At 39.7% G+C, this 18,463-nt stretch overlaps 1 gene segment (V, D, J or C); it reads left to right on the top strand.

Moving 5' to 3' along the window:
- On the top strand, positions 490-1,195 carry LOC102175953. The segment is given in 2 exon segments: positions 490-585; positions 783-1,195. Coding segments are annotated over 2 exon segments (465 nt in total).

The raw sequence follows: 18,463 nt of genomic DNA on the forward strand, positions 1-18,463 counted from the left end.
GTAATGTACCATGAAACAGTATTTCTTTGTTAGATATTCCATGTAAATAAATTATCCAATTCTTTGTCAAACTTCATGTTTTAATTCTTGTTCAGAAGGCAGGCTCACTGAAACTATCATCTTCCAGGTTGTGTTAAAACCAGGCCTCTATTTCCCTCTGAGTTATTTTTGTTTTCACTTTTCTTACCTTCCATCCAAACTTTCACTCTTTCCTACCTAAGACAGTTCTGAAAAAAAAAGAAAAGAAAAGAAAAGGAAGAAAGAAAGAAAGACTGGGAACGCTGGGCATTTCTCCCTCACTGCCTCCCTCATCCCCACCCCCTACACATCCACACACCTGAGACATTACACACTGAGCCTGGGCTGGGCCATCATTGGTGGAGTTTCCTGTTAAGTGAGTGACACACCTCAGATGTGATTGGTTCTCAGTGATTCTAATGGAACATAATGACAGTAAGAACAAAATTTCTCTGGACCCAAGATTGCACCCTTCGGGTAGAGGAGAAGGCACTCCAGTAATTGGGCAAGGAGTCATGAAGAGAAAATGGGGAATCCTGCTGGGGCTTCTATGCATCCAGATTTGCTGTGAGTCAGGGTCATCTCAGAGAGGGGTCTGGGGAGTGTCCAAGTTGACAGTGAGAGGGAGGGCAGGAGAGCTGACCTGGGACTCCTAGATGGTCCTACATCCTCAGGTGTTTCTTGAGATAGTTTACAGTCTGGAAATTGCACCCATGACTCCCCAGTGACATCATTTGTGTTTGCTTCTCTCTCTTTCCAAGCAGGGGTGACGGGAGTGAAGGTGGAGCAGAGTCCTTCAGTCTTGAGCCTCCAGGAGGGAGCCAACTCTACTCTGTGGTGCAATTTTTCTGACATAGTGAGCAGTGTGCAGTGGTTCCAGCAGAATCCTGAAGGCAGCCTCATCAGTCTGTTTTTCATAGCTTCAGGGACGAAGCAGAATGAAAGGCTGAGTTCCACAGTGAATTCTAAGGAGCAGTATAGTACACTACACATCACAGCCTCCCAGCTGGAAGACACAGCCACCTACCTCTGTGTGGTGGAGGCACAGTGCTCCCAGGTGATCTGCAGCCTGTACCCAAACTGCAGCTGCCTCAGCCATGGTCCCTTCCACAGGACAGACTTGCACAGCAGCGTTTGCACAGCATTAGGTTCCCTGATTCATTTTGTCAGTATTTAAATTTTCTAATTTTAAACATTTAAAGCTAACATAGAGATTCTTTAAAAAATAAAAAATGGCAAGATTCAAACTCATGTTTCAGCAAACAGTGGAAAGGTCCAACTCAAGGTCAAAGTTACAGCCTCAAGGAACAGATACTAAATAGGCTAGTACAGGGAGAAACCTACAAATGTTCATGTGCTGCTGGTACACAAGTGTTTATATGTTAATATTAACTCATGACTAAACTTTTAAGAAAGGAAAAGGGAGCATTGTCTTGCTTGGCAGTGCTTGTATTCATGACTTTCAGTGTCTGGAAGGCCTTAATATCAAATATAGTAAAGTAGCTAATGTTTAGGTAGCACTTGCATGCAATTGTTTAATCTCCATATCACTTTATGACACAGGTATTGGGTTGTCCTCATTTTTTGTTTTTTAACAACAAGGGGAAAAAGCATAAAAAATAAGAAGCTGAAAGACTTTACAAGGTAGAGGTACCCAGTGACAGAGCAGTACTGGAAGAGAAGCAATCTGACTTCAGATGCCACGTCTTATTCCTAGCACTCTGACTGTATTCTTAGACACTCATAAGTCAATTTTTTACACTGATAAAGTGCAAAATATTTTCATGAGATTCAACAAGCAAACACATTTTGACAATTTTTAATGAGTGAATTCTGAGGAAAAGCTAATTTGAAGTCCCTTATGGAGTGATGGGCCTTCTCAGGTGGTTCAGTGGTAAAGAATTCACCTGTCAATTCAGGAGATGTGGGTTTGATCCCTGGATTGGGGAGATCCCCTGAAGGAAGGCATGGCAACACACTCCAGTGTTCTCGCCTGGAGAATCCTGTGGGCAGAGGAGCCTGGTGGGCTGCAGTCCATGGGGCTGCAAAAGAGTCGGACATGACTTAGCCACTAAATGAAAATAGCAATGGAGTGATGGTGACCTATTGCCCTTAGTTCCACAGAACCACCCACGGTCACCTCTAGCAGGTCTCCGTGACCCAGGCAGCAGAGGTCAGAACACAGATGAGGACAAAGTCATCCCAGACTCAAACTCTACCAGACCCCTGAGAAGCTGCTTTCTTCTCCCTAAGAGGGAAGTGGCCAAAATTCTTTCATTTGGAGTTTGTTCAAATATACAGTCTCTCAAATTTTTATTTTGTAGCATACTATGGTAGGCATTGGTCTAGTGGTTAAAGATAGCTTATTCCACAATACAGACAAATTTCCTGCACATATGGATTTTTTATTCTACTATGGGGAGATAGGATGAGAAAACAAACAATGATGTCAAAACTTAAGTGACATTAATAAAATAAAAGAGCATAATATTAAAAAGAATTACAGTGGTTGTGTGCTTAGCTGCTCAATGTTCTAAAAACTCCGACTGAGTCTTGAATTTCAAAAAAAAAAAAAAAGGCGAAAATCAGTATTAAGATCTGGGGTAAGGAAGAGTTTTCAAATGCAATAAGGTCCTAAGGCAGAAGGAAATTTGATTTATTTGTGAAAGATGGCTGGGATATTATGATATATATTATGATATTCCCATAAAATAGTGAAAAAAGAGAGGTGGGTGATAATGGCAAAGAGGTAATCAGGAGCTCACTCTTATGTGGATTTATAACATTATGGTTAGATTTATTAAAAGATGCTTTAGTTCTTGGAAGAAAAGTTATGACCAACCTAGAGAGCATATCGAAAAGCAGAGACATTACTTTGCCAACAAAGGTCTGTCTAGTCAAGGCTATGGTTTTTCCAGTGATCATATATGGATGCGAGAGTTGGACTGTGAAGAAACCTGAGCACCGAAGAATTGATGCTTTTGAACTGCGGTGTTGGAGAAGGCTCTTGAGAGTCCCTAGGACTGCAAGGAGATCCAACCAGTCCATTCTAAAGGAGATCAGCCCTGGGTGTTCTTTTGAAGGAATGATACTAAAGCTGAAACTCCAGTACTTCGGCCACCTCATGCGAAGAGTTGACTCATTGGAATAGACTCTGATGCTCGGAGGGATTGGGGGGCAGGAGGGGAAGGGGACAACAGAGGATGAGATGGCTGCATGGCATCACTGACTCGATGGACATGAGTTTGAGTGAACTCCGGGAGATGGTGATGGACAGGGGTGTGATTCATGGGGTCACAAAGAGTTGGACACGACTGAGTGAACTGAACTGAAGTACATGTAACAGGAAGTAGTTGAAGGGTTTGGGGGTGATCTAATCTAACTTATAATTTTAGAAAGATCACAGTCTGTGCCCTGAGGAATAACTCATTGAGGAAGGGTGGGACAAGATTAAGCCATAAAGACAATTAGGAAGACCTTGTAAAAGAGAATGAGACCTGACAGAGACCTGATGGAGGCCAAGTTCTGGAAGGGGTCCTGTAATGTGGTCACTTTTTTTTATATGAAAAATTTTTAAAGCAAGCTTTTTTAGTGGCAATTGGTTAAAACAATCTTTTCCCATGCTCACTACTCCTGTATCAGCTTACCCTTGTTTCAGGTCGTATTGGAGTAGCTTCAGACATTTTTGGAAATCTGGTTATATGGATAAGACTGAGTTGAGGACACATTTAGTTTGCATTAAGTGAGATATATTAATGTGATTCACAGTGACTTCTCTGTATAGTTAAGTTGTTGCTAGTCAATCCTACTGTAGGAATTGCTTCCAGAAATATTCCTTCAAACTACTATGTCCACTCACCCAGCATTAGGAAATGAAACTTCACAAAACTAGCTTGGGCATGGGCTATGGTCCTCAGTACTTCAGTATATAGTTAGAAGAGGAGAATCAAAGTTTAAGATATGCAGATTGTGTCATACAATTTAGTAATTTGCCTATTCTAGGTCTCATATAAGTGGAATAAATCATATAGTATTTGTCCTTTTGTGCCTGGCTTATTTCACTTTAGCATAATGTCTTCCAGGTTCACCCATTTTGTAGCATGTCTCAGAATGTTATTCTTCTTAAAGGCAGAATAATGTTCCATTGCAGAGATATGCAACATTTTTGTTTATCTATTTATCAGTTGAAATATGACTTTTTAATCTGAGACTTGAAGGATAGGAAAGATTTGAGCAAAGCTGGCTAATTAATGGAGGTGAGCATCAGATATGTAAGAAAAGATAGAAGAAGTAGTCTGGGGCGACAGCATTCAAATATTTGTGAAGACTATGGATGTTATTCAAAGTATAAGGACAAAGCTGTTGGCTAAATGAAAACTCCACATTGACATGATATAATTTCTGTTTGAATATTGTCATTCTTGCTGCAATGTAGTGTTCAAGTTCAAGTTCAATCGCTCAGTCGTGTCCTACTCCTTGCGACCCCATGAATCGCAGCACGCCAGGTCTCACTGTTCATCACCATCTCCCAGAGTTCACTCAGACTCACATCCATCGAGTCCGTGATGCCATCCAGCCATCTCATCCTCGGTCATCCCCTTCTCCTCCTGCCCCCAATCCCTTCCAGCATCAGAGTCTTTTCCAATGAGTCAACTCTTCTCATGAGGTGGCCAAAGTACTGGAGTTTCAGCTTTAGCATCATTCCCTCCAAAGAAATCATAGGGTTGATCTCTTTCAGAATGGACTGGTTGGATCTCCTTGCAGTCCAAGGGACTCTCAAGAGTCTTCTCCAACACCACAGTTCAAAAGCAAGCAAGGAGTAAATATTGTTTTTGAATGCATTCAATATGTATTTATCTCTTCCAATAGTTTTTTTTTTAACTGAGATATAATTGACGTATGACATTGTGTAAGTTTAAATGTACAATGTTTTGATTTGACATTCTTATATATTGCACTATGATTCAGTTCAGTTCAGTCACTCAGTCGTGTCCAACTCTTTACGACCCCATGAACCGCAGCATGCCAGGCCTCCCTGTCCATCACCAACTCTTGGAATCCACCCAAATCCATGTCCATTGTGTCAGTGATGCCATCCAACCATCTCATCCTCTGTCGTGCCCTTCTCCTCCTGCCCTCAATCTTTCCCAGCATCAGGCTCTTTTCAAATGAGTCAGCTCTTCACATCAGGTAGCCAAAATATTGGAGTTTCAGCTTCAACATCAGTCTTTCCAATGAAAACCCAGGACTGATCTCCTTTAGGATGGACTGTTTGGATCTCCTTGCAGTCCAAGGGACTCTCAAGAGTCTTCTCCAACACCACAGTTCAAAAGCATCAATTCTTCGGCACTCAGCTTTCTTTATAGTCCAACTCTTACATCCATATATGACCACAGGAAAAACCATAGCCTTGACTAGATGGGCCTTTGTTGACAAGGTAATGTCTCTGCTTTTTAATATGCTATCTAGTTTGGACATAACTTTCCTTCGAAGGAGTAAGCGTCTTTTAATTTCATGGCTGCAATCACCATCTACAGTGATTTTGGAGCACAAAAAAATAAAGTCAGCCACTGTTTCCACTGTTTCCCCATCTATTTCCCATGAAGTGATGGGACCAGATGCCATGATCTTAGTTTCTGAATGTTGAGCTTTCAGTCAACTTTTTCACTCTCCTCTTTCACTTTCATCAAGAGGCTTTTTAGTTCCTCTTCACTTTCTGCCATAAGGGTGGTGTCATCTGCATATCTGAGGTTATTGATATTTCTCCCAGCAATCTTGATTCCAGCCTGTGCTTCCTCCAGCCCAACGTTTCACATGATGTACTCTGCATAGAAGTTAAATAAGCAGGGTGACAATATACAGCCTTGATGCACTCTTTTCCTATTTGGAACCAGTCTATTGTTCCATGCCCAGTTCTAACTGTTGCTTCCTGACCTGCATACAGGTTTCTCAAGAGACAGGTCAGGTGGTCTGGTATTCCCATCTCTTTCAGAATTTTCCACATTTTATTGTGACCCACACAGTCAAAGGCTTTGGCATAGTCAATAAAGCAGAAATAGATATATTTTCTGGAATTCTCTTGCTTTTTTGATGATCCAGCAGATGTTGGCATTTTGATCTCTGGTTCATCTGCCTTTTCTAAATTCAGCTTGGACATTTGGAAGTTCACAGTTCACATATTGCTGAAGTCTGGCTTGGAGAATTTTGATGATTAGCTAACACATTTATCACGCCATATAATTATCATTCCTTTTTTGTGGTAAGAACAATTAAAATATAGTTTCTCAGCAACACTGAAGTTTATAATACAGTATTGCTGGCTATAATTGCTATGCTGTACATTAGATCTGCAGGACTTATCTACTAGTTACAATTTTGGATTCTTAAACAATCTCTCTCCAGTTCCCTAACTCCCAATCTTTGGTAATCATCATTGTACTCTCTTTTTATGAGTTTGGCTTTTTTTAGATTCCACATATAAGTGCTATTATATAGTATTGGTCTTTTTGATAAGTCGCTTAGCACAATGCACTCAAGGTCTATCCAGTTTATCACAAATGGCAGGATTTCCTTCCATATCCATAACCATGTTATATATATATATATATATCACATCCTTTTTATCCATTCACTCATTGATAGACACTTACATTGTTTCCATATCTTGGCTATTGTGAGTAATGCTGCAGTAAACTCGGAAATGCAGATACCTCTATGATATCCTAGTTTTCATTTCCTTTGAATATATACCAAGAGGCGGAATTCCTGGGTCATATGGTAGTTTTATTTTTAATTTTTTGTGGTGGCATGGAATGTCATGTCATCTTCAAACAGGGTTTTAGTTCTTCCTTTCCAGTTTGAATGCCTTGTTCTTTTTTCTTGCCTAATTGGCTCTTGCTAGGACTTTTAGTACTATATTGAATAATGGTGAAAGTGGACCTACTTGTCTTGTTTGTGATCTTAAGAACAAAAGCTTTCAGCTTTCCACTGTCAAGTATGACTTTAGCTTTGGGGTAGTCACATATAGCACATATAGATTTATTATGTTGAAGTACATTCCCTTTATATTCATTTTGTTTGGAGTGTTTTTAAAAACCATGAATGAAAATTGTATGCTATAAAATACTTCTTCTGAACCTATTGAGATGTTCATCATGACTTTTTCCCTTCACTTAGTTAATATGCTTCCCTTGTGGCTCAGATGGTTAAGAGTCTGTCTACAATGCGGGAGACCCGGGTTCGAGCCCAGGGTTGGGAATAGCTCCTGGAGAAGGAAATGGCAATCCACTCCAGTACTATTGCCTGGAAAATCCCATGGACAGAGGAGCCTTTGTAAGCTACACTCTATGGGGTCGCAAACAGTTGGACATGACTGAATGGCTTCATATTCACTTTCTTTAGTTAATATGATGTATTACACTGATTGGATTGTGCATATTGAAACATGTTTGCATTCAAGAGATGATTCCCACTTGATCTTGGTGCCTGAAATTTTTACTGTATTATTGAGTTCAGTTGCTGATCTATTGTTGAGTTTTGCCTCTATGTATATCAGGGATATTGACCTGTAATTTTACTTTCTTATAGTGTCCTTGTCTGATTTAGGATCAGGATAATGCTGGCCTCATAAAATAAGTTTAAAAATATTCCCTTTTCTTCTTCTTTTTGAATATTTGAAAAAGATTGGTATTCAGTTCAGTTCAGTTCAGGTGCTCAGTCGTGTCTGACTCTTTGCAACCCCATGAATCGCAGCACACCAGGCCTCACTGTCCATCACCAACTCCCAGAGATCACTCAGACTCATGTCCATCTAGTCAATGATGCCATCCAGCCATCTCATCCTCTGTCATCCCCTTCTGCTCCTGCCCCCAATCCCTCCCAGCATCAGAGTCTTTTCCAATGAGTCAGCTCTTCGCATGAGGTGGCCAAAGTACTGGAGTTTCACCTTTAGCATCATTCCTTCCAAAGAAATCCCAGGGCTGATCTTCAGAATGGACTGGTTGGATCTCCTTGCAGTCCAAGGGACTCTCAAGAGTCTTCTCCAACACCACAGTTCAAAAGCAGCAATTCTTTGGTGCTCAGCCTTCTTCACAGTCCAACTCTCACATCCATACATGACTACTGGAAAAACCATAGCCTTGACTAGACGGACCTTAGTCGGCAAAGTAATGTCTCTGCTTTTGAATATGCTATCTAGGTTGGTCATAACTTTTCTTCCAAGGAGTAAGCGTCTTTTAATTACATGGCTGCAATCACCATCTGCAGTGATTTTGGAGTCCAGAAAATTTAAAGTCTGACACTGTTTCCACTGTTTCCCCATCTATTTCCCATGAAGTGATGGGACCAGATGCCATGGTCTTCGTTTTCTGAATGTTGAGCTTTAAGCCAACTTTTTCACTCTCCTCTTTCACTTTCATCAAGAAGCTTTTTAGTTCCTCTTCACTTTCTGCCATAAGGGTGGTGTCATCTGCATATCTGAGGTTATTGATATTTCTCCTGGCAATCTTGATTCCAGCTTTTGTTTCTTCCAGTCCAGCGTTTTTCATGATGTACTCTGCACAGAAGTTAAATAATCAGGGTGACAATATACAGCCTTGATGCACTCCTTTTCCTATTTGGAACCAGTCTGTTGTTCCATGTCCAGTTCTAACTGCTGCTTCCTGACCTGCATACAGATTTCTCAAGAGGCAGGTCAGGTGGTCTGGTATTCCCATCTCTCTCAGAATTTTCCACAGTTTATTGTGATCCACACAATCAAAGGCTTTGGCATAGTCAATAAAGCAGAAATAAATGTTTTACTGGAAGTCTCTTGCTATTTTGATGATACAGCGGATGTTGGCAATTTGATCTCTGGTTCCTCTGCCTTTTCTAAAACCAGCTTGATCATCAGGAAGTTCACGGTTCACGTATTGCTTAAGCCTGGCTTGGAGAATTTTGAGCATTACTTTATTAGCGTGTGAGTTTAATTCCTATTTAAATGATTGACAGAATTTACCAGTGAAGCCACCTGGCCCTGGACTTTAGTTTTGAATACTGCTTCAGTCTCTTTGTGTGTGCATGCCTGCTAAGTCCCTACAGTCTTGTCCATCTCTTTGCAACCCTATGGACTGTAGCCCACCAGGCTTCTGTGTCCATGAGATTCTCCAGGCAGGAACATTGGAGTGGGTTGCCATGCCCTCCTCCAGGGAATCTTCCCCACTCAGGGATCAAACCCAGGTCTCCCGCATTGCAGGTGGATTCTTTGCCAGCTGAACCACCAGGGAAGCCCTTCAGTCTCCTTACTAGCAATTTATTTGTTCATAAATCTTTCTGATCAGTCTTGGTTGATTGTTTTTAGAAATTTATCCATTTCTTTTAGGTTCTCCAAATTTTTAGCCATATACATAATAGTGTTGTGATCGTTTGTATTTCTGTGATATCAGTCATAATTTTACTCATTAATTTCTAGTTTTATTTATTTGAGTTCTCTTTTTTTTTCTTGGTGAGTCTATTTAAAAGTTTGTGCATATTGTTTATCTTTTCAAAAATCACCTCTGAGTTTTATTGATTTTTTTCTCTGTCATTTTAGTCTGTATTTTATTTATTTCTGCCTGATCTTTGATACTTTCATTCTTCTATAACTTTGAGCTTAGTTTGTTCTGCTATTTTAGCTCATTGAGGACATCTTCTTCTGTTTCTCCATTTTCCTTGACTCTCTGTGTTGGTTTCTGTGCATTAGATCAAACAGCCACTTTTCTCAGTCTTAAAGGGGTGGTCTTCTATATAAGATGAATCTCATCATTCAACCCAGCCTGAGGGCTTTGTTGTCTCTTAAACTTGTGTGATTGTCCAAGTAGACTTCTTTGTTCTTGGTGGCTCCCAATAGTTGAAAGTGTGTCAAGATCTGTCAATGCCTGAAAGGGGAGATCTCAGTCAGTACCTAGATGCAGATTGGTTGGAAGCCAGACCATCAGGAAATAGCTCTTAAACTATACAAAGAGGCCTCATTCAGGGAAAAGCTGGGAAATGGGTATGTCCATTAGCTCCCTCTGCACTGAGCTCTGGGGGGATGGCCACAGCGAGTCTTTGTGAGGCCATTGTAGTTTTGCAGGTTTCATGGGAGCAAGCCCCACTGACTTTTAGAGGTGAATGCTTTGCGGACCTGTCTCAGATGCAAATCCTAAAAGTTAGGGTGCTGGGTGTTGGATCTAAGCCCTGCACACCGCAAGAATAAGGTGGGCCTTGTGAGTCCCCTTTCAAATTTTTGTTGCCAAATTAGGGGTCTTATGGTGAGGCTGTGTCTCTGCCTCTCTTACATGTGTGTATGGCTATGCTGACTCTTCATTGCTGCCTGCAGTCTGTCTCTAGTTTTTGTGAGTGAGGGCTACTCTCTGGTTGAGGTGCTCAGGCTTTTCATTGCAGTGGCTTCTCTCTCTCTCTCCCTCTCTATTTTTCAGGTGGCTTCTCTTGTTTCTGTGTACAGGCTGTAGGCACACGGGCTTCAGTAGTTGTGGGGCATGGGCTCGGTAGTTGAGGCTCACCTGCTCTGGAGTTGAGCCAGAGTTGTGGTTCAGTGGTTTAGCTGCTCCAGGACATATGGGATCATCCCAGATTAGGGATTGAACCCATGTATCCCGAATTGGCAGATGAGTTCTTAACCTCTGGAGCTTCAAGGAAGTCCTTTGCTTATCTATTTTGATATATATATATTTTCTTGTTCACCTGATGTGTAGGAGTCATGTAGCTAGTTTTTGGATTTCTTTGAGAAAAAACTGTATGTAGTTGTAGATTTGATGTGTCTGTGGGAGAAAGTAATATCTGTAGCCTCATATGTTGCCGCATCAATCCAGAATCTCTTTCATGTCAATTTCTTTTAAAGCAAGGCAAGATTTAATTTAAAAATTCACACAGCTGAGGATTTGTCCAGGGAATAGCTCTACTAGGGTTATTCATAATTTCAGATAATCTGTTCTTCTGGAGGAAAAGATTTGAAAGTGAATGTCAGATTTCCTACCACAGTCCACAGCCAAACTCTTCCCTATGGTTGGATTAATACGAACTTATGGAAGTCTTTTCTCCCCTTCTTATCCATTATTCTACAGTCTTGTAGTAACTTTTACTAAAGAAACATTCATGTTTTGCCACATGACACTGTCCGTTTCTGGGAATAAGGAGATCGCTACAAGGCCAGGTTTAGCAGAGTCTGCAATAGCAAGCATTTGATATTTTATTTACATATTTATGTATTTATTTGTCTCTTACTCCAGCCCTTATGCTTAAATGTTGCTTTTAGAAAGAGTTTTCCTTTGTGAGAGCTGAACTAAAATGGGTGATTTGGCTGATGAATTCTCTGGCCAACTAAAAAGGCTAGAGAAGATAAGAAGGAAAAATTTTACTCCTCAGTTGCTTAGCAGAGTCAATCATGGCATTTTCTTCTTTCAAGGAGACTAAGCTTGTTTTCAAAAAAAATGTTAGAAACATCTAACTTCTTCAAATTTATTCAGAATGACTCAGTCTGTGCTGAAAAAGATGAATGGAATTCTGAGCTCTACATTTTCACTGTGTCTGCTTTTTGCTAATCCACATAATTTTTTATTGGAAACACCTTTGGAACTTTATTTATTTCACCTATTGCTGTTTGTGGGTCAGAGTCTCCCCCAGATATAGGACAAAAGAGGATTTGACAAGTTGGTTTAGCAGTTGGGGATCTGACCACAAGATGGCAGAGCACTTTTGTCAAGGAAGAAAATGTGAATGCTTCCTTTTGGTTGACTCTGTAACAGCAAAAGCAGATGCCTGTGTTGAAACGTTAAGAAACCACTGTGCTTTGGAGGAAAGGAAGAGATAACCTGGTAATCGAAGTAGCTCTCCTGGCTGGAGATCGCAGGTCCCAATTTGGAGAACAATGAAGACACCTATGGGACCTTGGTTCCTCTTCCTGTGGCTGCAGCTGGACTGTGAGTGGAGAATTTTGTGAACAGGGTGTTTTAGTAAATATTTATTAGAAGTCTGAGGAGAAGACTGGTCTTTTCTGGATTGCCTGAAATTACTGTAGGGGGAAAAAAGCAAACTCTGGGAAATGATGATAACGATTTTGTCTGGCTTTCTTTTCTTTTTTTGTTACAGATAAGAGTAGAGGAGAAAAAGTGGAGCAGTATCCCTCTTTCCAGAGTGTCCAAGAGGGAGACAACTGTGTTATCAACTGCACTTACACAGACAGTGCCTCCACTTACTTTGTTTGGTACAAACAAGAACCTGGAAAAGGTCTGCAGTTGCTTATACATACTCTTTCAAATGTGGATAAGAAAGAAGGACAAGGACTCATTGTTTTATTGAATAAGAAGAACAAACATCTCTCCCTGAACATCACAGCTACCCACCCTGGCGACTCAGCCACCTACTTCTGCGCTGCAAGAGCACAGTGGTCCCCCGGCACCTGCAGCCTCTACCCAAACCTGAGCCCCAAACTTTTTTTTCTTTGCCACAGAGATTGTCAGATATTTGCTGTGCTATTGCATTTTAGATATATAGACATTCTATACATCCCTCAAAGAAAGTGAGTTTCAAGATGGCCGAAAAAGTGTTAGAATATTTTGAATGATTGCTCAAGCGTAGTTAGTGGTTTCTTAGTTGGATATATGGACTTTAGGATTGATTTTATGAGTACTACTCAGAGTTCTCCCCTTCCAAGGACATCTTGGTGTCAATGTCAAAGATCACTCTTCTTGATGGAAAGATTCTTATCTTTTGAGTGTATCATTTATTAACTTTTCCTGATTTTAAAGTATTAACTATGTGTTATGGAAAAAAAAAGTACAAAATAGAAGGTTAAAATGTGATCCTATCATTCAGATAAATCATGGCTAATGTTTAGTATACCTTCTTCATTAAAATCTTGTTAAAAATTAGGAGCATATAGACTGATATTTTAAATTATTTCCACTTAATATTATATCCTAATCTAAACATTTCATATTTGTAAATCTTATAAAACCTAGTTTATTATGATTTCATGGGTAATTTTATGTCACCGTTTTATTTCTTCTTACATCATCCCCTTGCATTTGTGGTAAAAGGAAATATTTTTTCTGGTGTTACCCTTTAAGCAGTTTTAAAAATGAGGTAGCCATATTTATGGGCTTCCCAGGTGGTGCAGTGTAAAGAATACGCCTGCCAATGCAGAAGATGTAGGGGATGTGGGCTCCACCCCCGGGTTGGAGAGACTCCCTGGAGTAGGAATGGCAACCCACTCCATTTTTCTTGACTGCAAAATTTCCAGGAACAGAGGAGCCTTGTGGGCTATAGCCCATGGGGTCACTAAGAGTTGGACTCAATAGTATCTGAGCACACATACGCAGCTATATTTATGGTAATGGCTACCAAAACAATTTATGCTAATAACGGGTATAAAGGCAGTGACAAAGGAAGGAATAGACTAGGGAAAAAAGAATTTGAGTAAAACAGAAGATGAGTTCTAAATTAATGGGCAGAACAGGATTATTTCCCCAATTGTGTTGTATCAATTGTTTAGATCAGAGGTTCTCAGACTTTCTCCTGAAGCATCCCTACAAAGGAGGGAGAATCAACATGATCATTTCCTTCCTGGAATCTGTACAATGAGGCACAGCGGTTCAAAGTAGTCTGCTGTCAGTGCAAACAATCTCATATTTACTTTATTTATTATATTTTTTTGTTTAATCAAGCTCTGACCAGTTTTATTAAAGAAAACTTGTACATGATTTTTTTTAACAATATCTCCATTTGTTTTATTTTATTTTATTTCTTTTTTTAAATTGGAGTGATCATTTTTATTTTACTGTAGCTGAGCACTGAAGAATTGATGCTTTTGAACTGTGGTGTTGGGGAAGACTCTTGAGAGTCCCTTGGACTGCAACGAGATCCAACCAGTCCATCCTAAAGGAAATGAGTCCTGAACATTCATTGGAAAGACTGATGCTGAAGCTGAAACTCCAATACTTTGGTCACCTGATGTGAAGAAGTGATCACTTGAAAAGACCCTGATGCTGGGAAAAACTGAAGGCAGCAGAAGGGGACGACAGAGGATGAGATGGTTGGATGGCATCACTGATTCAATGGACACAAGTGTGAGTAAATTCCGGGAGTTGGTGATGGACCGGGAGGCCTGGCGTGCTGCAGTCCATGAAGTTGCAAAGAGTCGGACACGACTGAGAGGCTGAACTGAATTGAACTGATATCCATATTAATTTTAAACAATTTATCAATTTGCCTGTTCTTTAGTTTTTCAGTGATAACAGTGCTCCCAGATGCTGCATGGTATGTACCTCAGGTTTTGTCTTGAAGAGAGCAATACTCTAATTTGAGAACCAAAAAGTTGAACATTTGGTGGAAAAAAAGTGTTGCCAAATCACTAGGTAATCAATAAATATTGATTAACAAATGAAGTACCTTACATGAGGAATTAAGTTCCAGAGAGATTAAAGTAATTAAACCACAAAGATATTGGTTAAAAATGCAAATGTATATTAATTGAGAAACTGAATAGGGAAGACTTTCTGAACTTAAAAATGATGGAAGAGATAAAGGGAAAAATAGAAGATCTGATTACTTAAATATTAAAAGCTAATATAGTCTATGAAAAAAATCAAAATTATTATGCCCCAATCACACCAGGACTTCCCTGGTGGCTCACCTGGTAAAGAATCCATCTACAATGCAGGAAACCTGGGTTCTATCCCTGGGTTGGGAAGATCCTCTGGAGAAGGGAACAGCTACTCTAATATTCTGGCCTGGAGAATTCTACGGACTGTATAGTCTATGGAGTCGCAAGAGTCAGACATGACTGAACAACTTTCACTTCACTTCACTTCCCTTCAGTCACAGTTAACTGTAAATTTCCTTTTGACAGTGGATCAATAATTTTTATAAATACTCTTAAAATGCATTAAAATAAAAATATTAATATCCAAGTAGGTAAATTATACAGAAGATGTAATGAGGTAATTTACACAGGAAAAAGCAACATGGTTCACAAACATGGAAAATGTTTAAACCTACTGGTATTTATAATAACATAAATTATTGTTGTTCAGTCGCTAAGTTATGTCTGACTCTTTGTGACTCCATGGACTGCAGCATACTAGACTCTCCTGTCTTTCACTATCTCCCTGAGTTTGCTCAAACTCAACAATTGAGTTGATGATGCCATCCAGCCATATCATCCTCACTGCCCCCTTCTCCTCCTGCCTTTAATCTTTTCCAGAATCAAGGTCTTTTCTAATGAGTTGCTTCTTCACCCCAGGTGGCCAAAGCAGTGGAGCTTCAGCTTCAGCATCAGTCCTTCCAATGAATATTCAGGGTGGATTTCCTTTAGGACTGACTGGCTTGATCTACTTGCAATCCAAGAGACTCTCAAGAGTCTTCTCCAGCACCATAATTCAAAAGTATCAATTCTTTGGCGCTCAGCCTTGTTTATGGCCCAAATCTCATATCCATACATGACTACTGGAACACCATAGCTTTGATTATATGGACCTTTGTCCACAAAGTGATGCTTCTGCTTCTTAATACACTGTCTAAATTTGTCAAAGCTTTACAGCCAAGGAGCAAGTGTCTTTTAATTTCATGGCTTCAGTCACAGTCCACAGTGATTTTGGAGCCCAAGAAAATAAAACCTGTCAGTGTTTCTACTTTTCCCCCTTCTATTTGCCATTAAGTGATGTTAATGTAACTGGATAGCTTTAAAAAACCTATTAGGGAATTATAGGAATAATTTAAGGGCAATTTAAAAAAAAGAATTTGGACATGATGCAGTAATATCAACATGCTCTAGTGAAAGAATACATCTGTAAGCAATTTTGGAAACTCTTAAAAAGCATACTTTCTTTTTACAATTTATTTTTACTTTCTTATTATTATTTTTAAACTTATTTATTTTTAAAATTATTTTCTTTGTTGTAATTTTCTATAGGGAATCTGTCTTCAGGAAAACCTTAGTTTATTAAAAAAAATAATTATTTACAAAGTTATTTATACCATCCAAAAATTAAAAACCAGAATGTATAATTTTGAAAGGCTTAATCACCCAAATGGAATATTATATAATAGCAAATAAATGGTATTTATAAAAGAAACTACAATGATTATTTAAAAGCGATAATTGGGAAGAATTAAAATACTAACTATAGTGATTGCTACATAGTAAAAACATGAATAGTGCAGAGGCTGGAAAGTAATACACAAAAACACTGACAATACATATCTTTGCTTGATAGGATAAGAAATGATTTTTACTTTTTCATTCTATTTTCTATTTTTTCAAAATTTGAATCTTGTTTGATATACAGTAGTTCTAATCCGCCACTTTCTGTAAACTCTCTAAAATTCCTTCTAGCTCTGAAGTTTAGTGACCCTGGTTCAGTCACCTCTACTTCACAGTGAGAAGGAGAAATGGGCTCCTGACTGGCTATACAGTTTGCCTTGTATTCTTTTTCCTCTATCAATAGTTCTTACTGTGTATGATGAATGTACAAAGCATTTCATGTACATTAGTCTATCCATTCCTCATAATAACACCCTGATAGTATCCATATTTTATAGGCAAGGAAAATGGTACTTGAAGACATTCAGTAGCTCGCTGAAGCTCAGTCAGAGAGATTTAATGAAAGAACTGAGTTTCAAAGCCAGATTAGTTTGAGGTTGGAACATAGTCTCTTAAAGATTACTTCATAATGCCTACCACCTCCTTCTCCAAATTCCTCTAGTGGACAAGCAGCCAGATTAAATATATGGAATTTTCACATTACTCACTTGCTCAAAAGCCTCAGTAGTTATTTGCTAATAAATAACCTGCACAATGAATTTAGGCATTCAAAATCTGCTTTCTAAACCTGAAATCTCCTTCTAGGTTTATTTCTCATCATACTCTAGATGATTCTCTTCTTTCTTCCATGCACTTGTCCATCTGTCTGTCCATGTATCCATCCATCTAGGCACAAGTATGGCTTAAATATATTTGAGGAAATAATTGTAATTCATCTTGCAAACAGCAAAGTGGAAAAGAAAGAAACCCTGATAGCTATAATCAGAGGACTGGGGTATTTTTAAGAATTTTATTTATTTATTTTTGGCTGTGCTGGGCCTTCATTGCTGATTGGGCTTTTCTCTAGTTGCTGCCAGCAGGGGCTGTTTTCTTGTTACACTGTGCAAGCTTTTCATTGTGGTGGCTTCTCTTGTTGCACAGCAAAGGCTCTAGGGTGCATGGGCTTAGTAGTTGCAGCTCATGGGCTCTAAAGCACAGGCTCAGTATTTGTGGTGCATGGGTTTAGTTGCTCCGTGGCATATGCGATCTTCCCAGACTAGGGATCGAACCTGTGTCTCCTACACTGGCAGGCAAATTCTTTACCACTGAGTCACCATGAAAGGACTGTTGTATTTTTTTTTTTTTTAATTTATAGGACCTCTCAGAGAGCATTCTGTATGAATTGAGAAACATCACTGATTTGAGTTATCGTTGGATTCTGACTATTTACTTATGCTAGCCCAACAAGATTAAGAATAAAGAAATTTTGAAGTCAAAGCAATACTTTTCCTACCTGTAGGGGGGCAAATAGAGATGAAGAGAGGAGATTCAATCCTTGGATCTGAGGTTTCCTAGAATTTAGTCATGCATTCTTCTATGTTTACATTATCTGGAGCTCATGAAATCCTCTGATAACTGTCATGGGAACAGCAGAATAGTCTGGGCATGGAGACCTTGGGAAGCCATATTATTTGTCCTGTATCAAACTTGAAAGTGAAAAAAGTGAAAGTGAAAACCACTCAGTTGTGTCTGACTCTTTGTTGCCCCATGCACTGTAGCCCGCCAGGCTCCTCTGTCCATGGCGATTTTCCAGGTAAAAACAGTGGAGTGGGTTGCCACGTCCTCCTCCAGGGGGTCTTTCCAACCCAGGGATCAAACCCAGATTTCTGGCACTGCAGGCAGATTCTTTACTGTCTGAGCCACCAGGAAAGCCAAAGAATACTGGAATGGGTAGCCTATCCCTTCTCCAGGGGATCCTCCTGACCCAGGAATCTAACCAGGGTCTCTTGCACTGCAGATAGACTCTTTACCAGCTGAGCTCTCAAGGACGCCCAAACCTAATACTACAAATCCAGTTTGTATGTACTGAGGCTCAACAAACATTGTTCTAGACTTGCTACTTAGAGTGTGATCTGAGGACCAGCAGCATCAACATCACCAATAAGTTTGTTAGAAACTTAGACTATTCATTCCTATCCTGGTCCTGATGGAAAAAAATCTGCATCTTGGCAACATCTTTAGGTGCTTTGTATGCATAGTAAATTTGAGAAGCACTGTTCTGGAACACATACTGGAGTGGCTGGCCATTCCTTTCTCCAGGGGATCTCCCCGACCCAGGGACTGAACCTGAGTCTCCTTCTTGCAGGCAGATTCTTTACTGTCTGAGCCACCAGGGAAGCCGTCTCT

Source organism: Capra hircus, chromosome 10, assembly GCF_001704415.2.
Source record: "Capra hircus breed San Clemente chromosome 10, ASM170441v1, whole genome shotgun sequence".
Classification (NCBI taxonomy): Eukaryota; Metazoa; Chordata; class Mammalia; order Artiodactyla; family Bovidae; genus Capra; species Capra hircus.